Raw genomic sequence first — 12,456 nt, 5'->3', positions numbered from 1 at the left:
GTGCTTACGACACGAGGCGATAGCAACTCGATCTTGGCCCGCCAGGAGTCCTGATCCCAACGTGATATTACCAAAGCAATATCCTATCTTCTCAAACATATTGTTATGAATACACGAGTTTGAAAGATGTGGTAAACAAATTCTAGGACTTCAGTCATTTTGGAAAATACTTCCACATTTAGTTGATACGTTGGACTGATGATACACCTGTGATACTGGTAACATAACTTCCAACACACAGTTTGCCCCAACGTCAGAATATGTGCAACAGATGAGATGAGTACATAATATGTATGTTTACTATTAACATTAAACAGTTCAGTTTCGATGTCATTTCTATCTCTCTTCACCGAACAATAAGGCTTCACTTTACATTAAGCCATCTTTCATCTTGAGATCACCCAATTTTTCTTTCAGCTAATATTTCAGCGGTTGGAGATCTTGCAACTGACTGAACAAAGCTATGTAACCATGATGTGTATCATGTGTGTCGAGTCCTTTCCTGTAAATCCTAAAAGTTGTTCTTTTGGTGTTCGTGATGATGCAAAACTGCCCCTTCCAAGTAAGTTGCATTTTGTACACATAATTTTTGACAGACCGCCTTCACGTAACTGGAATATTGCAGAGCTCTGAATAAAACAACAAACATTCTTTACATGTACGTGTCACGGACATGTATACTTCTTATTCTAGTCACATATAATCTATACATGATTAAGGACAAACTGTTTCATTAATTTTGCTGGTAATAAGTAATTTGCCATAGGCATGCGCGTTTATAACATTTTCGTAAATACGTCATCTTATAGGTACACATAGAAATGTTGAGTAATGTTAGAAGCATAAATGATTGAGAGTGGTAGGAACTGAGCATATCATACAATGGCAAGACCTAGCACATCGGCATGACATGGGTTCCGTGATTATAATGTCCTACAAAATACCACTCAGGTATCAATGTGTAAACCTGTGTAAACAGCTTCAGATAAGGATATTACCATACATTAATCGTTCGGAGCAGGCTGGTGGATGTTAAGGGAACTGCAAATTAGCAACAAAACCCAGTTAAATAGGCCTCATTTCCTACTCGTATGTCGATGAAATCCGGTGTGGATTTCACTCTCCTGGTTTCAATCAAAACTAAACAGTAACTGTACACGTTTCAGTTGAGATACGTGGACCACATTAAGTCTTCCAGTTACGTTGCTAGGCGTAGTTCAAGTAGGTATCTCAGAGCCTTTAATTATATAAGAAAGATTGAATATTTTCACGCGGGATTTACGCAATAGGACGTTTAAGAACAAAACCTACAAAGTATATACCAGGGCGTAATTTGCATGCCACATGGAAACAAAGAGTCCCTTAATACCATACTTAAAACATTGTAAAGTCGGACCACCCATCTTTGACAACAAAGGGAACTGATAACGTTCCATCACATGAAAATAATGTGACACTTGATCCACATATTAACTCCATTAACAACCTAGAGTACTGCAGCTGTTTGATACCCATCTAATTCACGACACATTTGTATTTTATTGATAGGTGTTCTCGTTAATTATGACAAACAGTTGTTTGCACTGTTTAAGCGAGTTCTAGACACAAAGCACGTTGTGAATATTCAATACAAACCAGTTAGTCACATGTAACAAAGAAAACCGCAAAAGGTTATATAATCTGTTGAAGTTCAGTCACTCGTCAATGGAATATATAGCTCGTAAAGATGTTAAACATTAGATCCATGAGTTAACATGACATTGCCAACACACGTAATTTAAGACCATCTGGGTATAAAATTGCTTACTTTCTGACCTGCAAATGACACAAAATAAGCGAGGATCTTCTAAGTGAGTTCAAAATTACATAAATAACATTTTATGTACATTTACATAATCTACTTGCCTGTTGACTGACAATTAGTAGCGGTATAAATCCAGCACAGGTGTTGTTGTGCCTGCGGTTCTGCCTGACTGTGGGTAAATACTTCAGTCGCTACAATGCTGCCGAGATCCGCGAACTGTCTGTAAATTCCTCCTGCATTAGGCGCGGTACGCAAATACGACTTCCCCGATAAGCAAGAAACCCACGACATCAGCTATTTAATCTTAAACAGGCGGTAGGAAATACATTCTGAGTAACGTGTTGTTAAAATACATGTACATATTTGAAGTTACTTACATGAAATAACAACCCTGAAGATACAAGAAATCTAAGCACACACAGACACAGTTCACATGCATGTTAGGCCTTAAGGCTGTTTACAAGTTACATATTTATTTAAGTGTGAGTATGGGTTCGTATAAGTGTGTCTGATAAAAGTGCCTGGTATATCCTGAAAACTTGATCGTGTCAGTTAGTATGCATCAATACAAAGAACAAACGTTTTATTTCCTTAGTAAGTTTTTGCCCTATGGAAAACCTTGTTTATATGGCAATAATGTAACTGTGTGGACTTGTACTGCATAACCATAAACCTGTTAGCACTAGTAAAATTACCACCAATTTACATGTCCCAATAATGACATTAATGAACGGGATGTCAACAGTTTTGAAAGTTCATTGTATTTCTATCACTTTGGATACATTACTCGCTCTTCTTTGAATGAGAAACAGGCGCCTTTCATATCATTTTGGGGGTTGCTCCCACTGTGGGACTGCCTCGTGACAGACAGATATACAGAAATGAAAAGAATGTGTATACACTGTGAGAAATTTAAAGGACGGCAGAACAACATCAGTGGTAAATGAGTTTCGTGTCTATTACATCAGCTAGTCGGTAGGAGCAAGTACATCAAATTTCCAGCAGATATCTTAGATATGTATATGATCCCATATTAAGTGTTTATAAAACCGAAAGATCGGATGAAGGCAATAAGCATATATATATATATATATATATATATATATATATATATATATATATATATATATATATATATATATATATATATATATACACTTATACTCTTCTCTCTGAATTACTTACACACGTTGTTTATAATTTCTACATTATGAGTAATTCTGTTTGGTTTTTTAACGTTTCGTTTGTATTTGGTAGTTGAGCAGATTATTATATTATTTGCGGTTAATAGATCTGTATCATTTATCGTATTTATTGCTTAAACTACCTCAACCGTGTTGTATGTGGGTTCTGACAGTCTGTGATTTTATTGTCCTTGTTTCAAGATTCCCACACTTTTTCCTCAGAAAGGAAAGGGACGTTTTGTTAAGAACCTACAACACATGCAGCACATCATGTAAACATCTCTATCCTGTTATTTTTCAAACCGATTTCTTTATCTATGGTTGTATTTTAACCTGGATTATTCTTGTACCATACCTCTTTGATCCTTCCCTAATTTTACAAGAACAATACATGGCACGAACAAGATTCACACAGGACCACTGAACCTTCTAAACCATCCTGCTCCTGGTTTAAAACTGTATTAATTGAAGTGTGAGCAGCCATATCACCTTTGCTTGTGTCAAGTGATATGAATTTCGAGAACTATACATGTCTGAATTCATCTATCAGCAAGTAGCTTTACATTTGTCACATAATCAACTTTTATTGATAGAGTGATGCTTTTAGTCATATCCCAGCAGCAGCATGGGAAGAGACACGAGAAATGGACTCCACAAAGTGTTCTCATGTGGGAAATAGAACTCGGGTTTTCTGCGTGACCAGTTTAACCACAAGGCCTTCATGAGGTTGATTTCTGAAATGTGTTGGCTGTGTGATGAAATAAACAGTTCCAATGAAAATATATTTCAAGAATGCCTTTGTTCTTCAAATGTATACAACACATTAAAACTGCTGCAGTATATTCGTATTTTGTGTCTTTTTTAAACATGTTAATGAACATTGCTAAACAATGTGACTGTTGCAGGTTCTGTATTGGTACAGCTCTTTTCAAAGAGTCATGTCCCTGTATCCTCCTGGAAGGCTTAGCTTATCTAATATGCATTTACGATTCAGATACTCATTTCAGACAAGATTTCAATACATTGTTTTCAACACCTGGAATAATAATATCCTTGACTGAAAGTTAAATTTTTCTGATATATATGCAGAAATTCTGCAAATCTGTCCATGAAGAAATAGTAATAACAAATAACAATTTGAATACAGACGTGTGATGATTTACACACACATCCAGCAATTCAAATGAAGAAACAGATAAACGTATTTTCACCTAAGTTTTTATCATCTACATACTGATACATTCTTCCTTTTTCCACAGGAAGTAATATGTGACACCTTGCAAAAATATTTTTTTTCACACATTTCGTTTCATCAAGGTTGATGACAGTCTAACATTCACATATGACACAACTCCAAATGTCGAAATGGTTTTACCAGTAAATGCTAATCCCCAGCAGGTAATCCACTAGCTTGGGTGTATTTGCCTGAAAGGGAGAGAGAGCCAAACTGGGCTTTATACAAGGAAGGAGACAAGCATTTTCTCTTCACACAGATCAGTGTAGATTTGCCAGACGAACTTGGAAAACTTGCAGTATGTGTTTTTGCTGTATTTTCCATCCAAATACAACAACCGAAGGCTCAGATTTGCTCAAAATATTTTTCTTCATTTTTTCAACCGATTTTTACATTTGCTTTACTTGACACTTGTTTCTTTGAAACTTCAAGTAAAATTTGAATATGGTGTCTTGCTAAAAGACAAATATTCAACTAAATTAATTTTCACCTTCTAACCACATGATTCATTTTATTAATGAATATATGAAGGTGAAGCAAAGCAAGCCAGTTACATATACCAATATAAGTAAGAGTGTGTAAACGACTGTATGAGCAGGTGTTTAACATGGCATCAGCAGTTTGGCAATGTCAAGTATGCACAGCAATTAACATAAGACTGGCATAATCCATGTTACTTTTAAAGTATACACTTGGATATGGGCTGTCATTGAAGCTATATAAAATAACAATATGTCAGTTTTAATTTACAATCTGTAACTTTCCAGCGATAACACTGCCTTCTTAATTCATCTGAGTAAGTGACTGACTGGGTTTAATTTTATGTTATCTTTGGCAAAATTTCAGCAAATTTCAGCATCACCCATTGCACCTAATATTCTAGCTGTGTCACAGGGAGAACACCAGAAAACAGCTTTGCATATTGTTCTCTTGTGGAAAATGAACACTGGCCTTCATCACAACAAAGGTACAAGGTTAACCCACTGCTTACAAATGAAGATGAAAGAACAAGCTCTTCCATGGTATGAAAATATCTCCCAGTTAAGTAAAGAGTACCACAGTATTGTGAGGACATTTGTGATACTTTTCTTGTTTTGTCTTCAGACAGTCAGCAGCTTATTCTTCAATGTCAGTCACCTCTTTGGTGTATTGGGTTCTTAGGTTGCTCAGATACAGCCTTAAACTTTCATCATCAAGTCGAGAATTCTTTGCTACCTGAACTAACTTAGTTGCTAGTTTGAAATTCATTCGCTGTTTCCTAGATTCTGAATCTCCAGTCCTGTTTTTCTGAAAAGGACATGAAAACTGCTGGATTAGTTGGACAAAATGAAGGAAACTATCTAATTATCTAGGACTGAAAATACCAAAAATTAAAGGACTCATACTGAAATGCCAGTGACTTTAAGTCCTTACATTTACCTTATGTATATCAGCTGCATTATAAATGGATTTAGCATTCAGTTTGACAAAGAATAACTCTGCCTCCATGGTTTGGAAGATAGAAACATCTCCCCAGACAGTACAATTTCTTGAGTTTGAGCCCCAAATATGTGAAGCCAAAATGTTAATACACTGTACTGTCTCTGTGTACTTGACAGGGCTAATGAAAAAAGAAAATCAACGTCACTCAACCTCTCCTTACCACACAGTAAATAAATCTGAATTAACATCTGTCAATTCCATGTCATTATTACCAGTAACACGAACAGGTCTGAGCATGGACAGACAGTACTTCCTACACCAAATTACCCTCTGCTGTTCCTCAAGTTGTTTAGCCAGTGTTTTTGCTTCGGCTATCACTGTTCTTGGCATTGTGGACACCTCTGCAAGCTGAAGGCCTGAACGGAAACATCATGTAACAGTTTACCTAAACTTCTTCCATGCAAGCTGTTAGGGCAGGCTCATAAGCAAGTCAAAATCCAATGCAGACACAGTAAATATGAACAAAACATAAATGTTAAATTTCAACATGTATTTTCCTACAAGTATTCAGTCAACTGAAGGTATATACATAATGAAAATGACTAGACTTTGGTAGAAAAACTACTTTCCAGTTTGGATGTGACTGTACATTGACACAAGGAAATACATTTGTTGCAAAATCAGCATCAGGAACAATAGTTATTTGAAGCACTGCAAAAAGAAATAGTTGGCTGTGTTGCGTTCTCAGAGACAAGAATAGAAGCCTTGTCACATACCTTCGACATGCAGAGGATGGCGGATACTCCTCAGACAATTCTCAAGTGGGACAGAGATTTGCAGCATGTCAAACATAATCAAGATATGCCAAGAGTTTTAGCTGGATATTTCTTAGCAGTTATGTCAACATGTCAATAATAGAAGCTTTGTCTGCACATTAGCAATAATATCTGAGCACTGGCGTACTATCTAAAACAAAACCTCAGGTGTAGAGATCTGATAGAAACCTAACACTAATATAATACCTGAAAATCATAATTCTTTTAAAGAAATAATGTAGGAAGAGTGACAATCTTGGACAGAAGGTTACCATGGCAACTGACTATCCTTGCTACCCAAATATAATCTGCAATGTGTATATGAATGATATTCATTGTCTTCATGTTTCTAGTTGATTGTGTTGTCATTTTTGCAGTTCATCAGTGAAAAAGTCCACTGCAATTAATAGGTTATCGTAAGACAAATCTATTTCCCCTATTTCAGATTACTGTCTTGACAATTTTTAGCACTGTACACTTAAGTAGCTTTGGGGAAAAATGGGCATACCAAGACTGGAATAAAAGCAGATAAACTAACACACCTGGAAAATTCTGCATGAAGACATGTGATATCAAATATAAACTGACTCAACAGAAACTGACACATTCTATTCATACTGCATACCAACATAACATTACAAAGAGTGTTGTGAGCATTTTGGATTTCTTTCAAATAATAACTGATTGATCGGTTCAATGGTTCAGTTTACAAGCAAATTAACACACTAAACACAACCAGTACATTAAAAGATAATCACGAACAAAAAGCAAGTACACCCAAACTAAAACAGTTTGATTAATGTAAGTAAATATAGGTCAAAAGACTTTTGGAATTTTCTGGGATAGTCTTAGTTATACAGTCTGTGCTCTATGAACGTTTGTAATGGCATTCATGTAGCTGCCCCTGACCAGTTTGTGTTAAGAAACAATTCACCCAAAAGAACATACCATAATGTTTCTCGTGTGTTTTCCCTCTTGAAAGCACATGGGTGTAGTTTATCTTCTCACAGTTACCCTCTGTGCTGAATACACGCTGAACCTCGAAGAAATAGCTATAAGAAGTAATAATTATAATCGATGATAAATGTTGCCATTATATGCAGTGTTTTAGACCACACATGGCAATACTAATTCCACTTGAATGTAGAATGTAACTCAAATCTTGGTTTGCACATCCACTGTTGCAAATGATTACCAGATTGCTTCTCAAGTGTAAGGTCCTTTGTTTAAAGAAACACTGGTGAAGTGAAGCATAAGTACTATTTGCTACAGTGAGCACTGGCCTCAAATAAAACAGGCACAAGGCCAAGAAATAACAAAGTAATTAATGTCACCAAATTCTTGTTACAGATACACATCATGTTATGTACAAAATATTTCAAATATGTTTAGAAAGTAAAACAGGCAAAATATATCAAACCTTCCCACTCCTGAATGTATCATTCACAAAAAGGTTCAAATATGGATGTTAATTTTAATTACATATACCCAATAGACATTCCCATCAGTAACTGTAATGAAGGAGTTTTAAAGGCCGGCAGACAACCGAATGTTAACTGCATGTCAAAGCACTGTATATTAGATCAAAAACTGACTAAAAATAAAAGACAATCTTCTATCAAAGTCCCTTTTATATTCCCCAAAAGTTACTTATGTTTTTATTAACGTAACATTTTAACTAGTCCACACAGTAACTTTTTGCATTTTTCATTGAAAAATACAAGGAGTTCCTCTCAGGTCTGCCTTCACTGTCACACGGTTAGACACTTTCAGCACATAATACTTCTATTCTTGTTTTGTCATTTAGCAAGTATTAGCATAAATCTCTGTTTCAATTCTTTTTAATTCCATATAATCCCTCCATGAAAAGTGTGAAAGATTTAATCTTGCTCTTGAAAATGAGGCTGGAATTTCCTTACATTTGAAGAATTTAACACCCTTTTCATAAAATATTAGGTGAGACCTAAGAATACTTTTTCAAAATACTTTACTAATGCATCCAAGAAGCTGTTCAGAAGAAATCCTGGTATCAACTACATGAACATTTTGTTGTGGGCTACTTCTTAAAAAGAGCCATCAAATGTTCAACAATCATATTGAATAAAAAGATCTCATTCTCTCAAACCTTGGTTAAACTTATGGGCATGCTCACTCTGCAAAATAAGTACATATTCACTGTTACAGAAGTGTTCTAAACAACTCCATCAAAAAAATAAAAACTGACAACAACAACTGACATCAACTGACATTTGATTAAAACAACACAAAAAGTTTACAAAACATTGTAGTGTTAACATGGCTGATGGAATTTCGTTTTCATCAAGACTGTGCCATGTTGACAGACAGTGACCATTGTGCCGTTGCCATCATGTTAGTCAATATTCCAAACTCTGGACAAACATGGGACCATTCTGTTACAGAACCTGAAATGACCAGTCTGTAAATAGCAAGCATCATCCATGAGACCACAGATTACCTTTTCCTTTGGGTCAATATTTGAGAATTTCAGGAGAATTTGGTGAAGTAGTTGTCAATTACTGAAACACTCTAAGGATCTCATTTCTTGGGAGAAAGGCTCATATCGAGAAAATATGTTACACTGTTTTTATTAAGTTGAAAATTTAATTTAAAGAGGGAATATGGTAGGGTCTGTGTGTGGCTTTATATACTGTAAACATACAAATATATTTAGAAACGTCTGATTTATACTGTCTTCTTTCTAAGTAACATCATCATAGTTTCTGTCATATGGAGTAAATTACCTGTGTCGTGACTGACAAAAAAAGCAATCTTAGCAGTCATGTCTATGAACATTCTATAAAATATCACAATGATATATACAGAAAACAAATAGTAATGAGCAACAGTGACTTTCAAATATGAAAAATAGGAACAGAATTATTTGTTCAGGGACACAATGGGAAATATCATCCTTGCAAAGTTCACAAGCTTTAAATGCCCAAAGGAGATATTGAAAGTGTAAATGATGGAAGGATGGACTGTGAACAACAAAGTATGCCATAAGCTCACTTGATACTGAAAGTTCTAGTGAGCCACAAAGAGTGAGATAGATTTTTGTTCAGAGCAATTATGGATTTGTCCAACTAATATTTTTTTACTTACTTCTCCACATTTGGATATAGACTATCCATATTTGTCAGCTCCATGAAATGTGTCACAAAGAATGTATATGCCTGAAACAGAGGGTAGTAGTTTTAAAGCATACAAACTAGTCAAATATTCCTTACCTATATCAGAAGTAGAGTTTATTGTCACCTTAATATATTGTTATGAATATACATGTAGGCATGCTGAAAAACAACAGTTCAAATAATTTTAATAGCATGCATGATGTGTCTGAAATTTGGGAATATTTGTTTCAATACTATTTGTTGGTCTGATAAATGGAATGTGTTAAGTTTGCACAAATGAAATGTTTAAAGTTAGATATAGTTTCTAATCAACTTGGAAACACAAAGAAGAGTTTGGAGACAAAACGCTTGGGCATCTTGTCATGCCACATATCTCCACCTTCCTTCCTGTGGGTATATGTGGGGCATTTGCAGAAAAGATGAATCCAACTTCACTGCCATATATACATGTATACAAGGCACATGCAATTTGTAATATGAACCTCAAAATCTCTTATTATATATTTGTACTATTGAAAGGTCATAAAATCTATCAACATGGCATGCTGTATGTAAACATAACACACCAAAACAACACAAATGTTTCAAGATAATAGACTTAGTTCAGGAAACTATGTATTAAATCAGCTGTAATGACTTGACATGCCTATGGCATTGTTGATGTGATTAAGAGAGCATTGTGTAATCCATGTTCAAATAATGTGTTTGGACATCACCTCCAAATATTAGAGCATGAATGACAGTTGATTGTTGAGTAATAATGTCCAGTTGAGAACAACTGAACCTCAGTGGCATCACTGTTTAAAGTCTATTTGCAAGCATAGATATTTTAGATGTATTTGAAATGTGCATGTCCCAAAAAACAAACACCCATTGGTTCAGAGCCGTTAGCTGTCCAGGAATCATTGCCAGTTGATGTAAGATTCTTAAACATATTTCCAAATAGAAGACATTATTCCTTCACTACAGCTTCTTATAAACTGGTGAGGTCACAGATAAAAAAACAGGAAAGGCATGTGTGATTAATTTTACTAAACCGTATAAGAATGTGTGCATTTTTAAGAAATTCAACATACTGTCACATTTTTGTAAATTCAATATGATGCAAGGACTCATGGAATAAACTGGTCAATAACCAATCACATACAAATTAGGATCTTACTGTTGACAAAGACTACTTCATAACTACATCCTATGTGTATTTCAAGAGTGACGATTTTAAAAATTCTGTACTCAACTAAGTGCATTGTAAATTTCATACGACCCCGATTTTAAAGAACAGTAACCTGTGTCACCAAGATATTGGGTTGCAGTGGTCAGAGGACATAAGCTTTTCCCACACATACTGCATACTCTGTAATGCTATCACAAAATATGTCACTATAAATCCCTGTATGTTTTCCATACTGATTCATATGATGAAAGGCATCACATTCACAGTTCCATCAATATCCATTCTACATGTCAGTCACATACATGAGCTAATGTACACAAAGTTCACTTGAAAAAAGCTTGAACATCCTCACACCACATATTGTTTTTATGTATATATGAAACAGAAAATGTTTTTTGTACATGTTCATGCATTTAAGTGATACATTAATGAATTTGTTTGGCTCCAACTGGTGCGTCATTGCCCACAGGGTGTTCATACATTGAATTATGAAGACATTTATTACAAAACATACATCAATATCAAACACAGGGAAATGTCAGCTGTTGTCTTAAATTTCATGAATTCCTTATAAATAGAAATGGATAGTATCCTTCAACTGTCATGCTTAAGAGCAGTGAGAGTAGTAAATAGTGGAAATATATCTGATGTAAAATACTCTAAGCTAAAATACCATGTGGTCACTAACTCAGCCTGTGTTGCCTGTGTTGAAAGTTTCTTTTGCGCAAGTACAAATTTCACACTTTCATCAGTTTGCCTATATATGTTGTCATTATTCAGGCAAGTGCAGTTAAAAGTGAGTCATTTCTGTGCACTCTACTGAATTATTTACATTCTTGTCAACGACTGTCATAGGAGTGCAAAAAATCTTCTCAAACATGTCATTCATGTGGCCAATATGTCTCATATGCTCCACATTCCCCGTGCTATTAACAGGGACAGGCGAGACAAACAAACAATTGCCAATACAAGTCTAAAATTCCCCAAAAGAGGAATTCATTAGATTAAAACAGTGAACCCCCTGTTAAACAAAATTATGAATAGGCAGTGAAAAACTTGTTCACCCTTTTCGTTAATGTTAAGGACACAATATCCTTAATACAATTGTGCCATTGTTTCAAAATTAACTCTCAAACATGTTGAAGTTGTTTTAAGATTATCAAAGTCTGATGCAGAAATACATGGATAGGGATTGAATAGGAGGGAATCATCCCCTGTATCTTCTAAAAGTGAGTGTGTCCAGTAGACTCTGTGTCACTCTGTCAAGTGCGCTATGTCCGGAAACAGGGTGTGTGAAGATGACCCAAAAGCCAACATTCATTCAAAAGATCCTATTTAATGTTCACAAATCATTGTGACACCTGTTACTAGAGAAATAGCAAGTACAGAAACATTTCCATTGAACTGTATATTTGTTCGTGTCAAACACTGCTCCCTCTACACATATGTTAAAAAATATGCTGTACAATTGAAAAGCAGCATGTTTCTCAAAGACAATGCGCACACAACAGACCATGCTACACTTTATATTTGTGTTGGCATACATTTTCCCTACAGTATATCAGAGCATGAAACTCCTACAAAAAGCCAGGAAATTCACAGGGCTGATGACTAAAAAATGTTGCCAGCCCTGTTAACAAGTAGCCAGCCCTGTATTAAAAATACAAAATT

General features: G+C 35.2%; 3 protein-coding genes across 3 annotated transcripts in view; 1 reads left to right on the top strand and 2 right to left on the bottom strand.

The window, feature by feature from the left end:
- LOC137299023 (chitinase-3-like protein 1) overlaps nt 1–2,003 on the bottom strand; it is a 35,194-nt gene extending 33,191 nt beyond the window's left edge. The window contains exon 1 of the mRNA XM_067831496.1: nt 1,906–2,003. The gene's annotated coding sequence lies outside the window, so the exon portion shown is untranslated. The remainder of the gene's footprint in view (nt 1–1,905) is intronic.
- LOC137297648 (mannose-1-phosphate guanyltransferase alpha-A-like) overlaps nt 1–12,456 on the top strand; it is a 510,132-nt gene that overhangs the window by 146,139 nt on the left and 351,537 nt on the right. The window lies entirely within an intron of this gene.
- The window catches only part of LOC137298675 (mutS protein homolog 4-like), a 29,711-nt gene continuing 22,576 nt past the window's right edge, over nt 5,322–12,456 (bottom strand). Inside the window, exons 22-25 of the mRNA XM_067830956.1 lie at nt 9,583–9,653; nt 7,408–7,511; nt 5,972–6,060; nt 5,322–5,509 (exon numbers count right to left, since the gene is read on the bottom strand). Coding sequence (XP_067687057.1) covers nt 5,339–5,509; nt 5,972–6,060; nt 7,408–7,511; nt 9,583–9,653 — 435 coding nt within the window. The 3' untranslated portion in view covers nt 5,322–5,338. The remainder of the gene's footprint in view (nt 5,510–5,971; nt 6,061–7,407; nt 7,512–9,582; nt 9,654–12,456) is intronic.

Source organism: Haliotis asinina, chromosome 10 (assembly GCF_037392515.1).
Source record: "Haliotis asinina isolate JCU_RB_2024 chromosome 10, JCU_Hal_asi_v2, whole genome shotgun sequence".
NCBI classification, from domain to species: domain Eukaryota; kingdom Metazoa; phylum Mollusca; class Gastropoda; order Lepetellida; family Haliotidae; genus Haliotis; species Haliotis asinina.
This window is presented reverse-complemented; position numbering and strand designations above follow the sequence as displayed.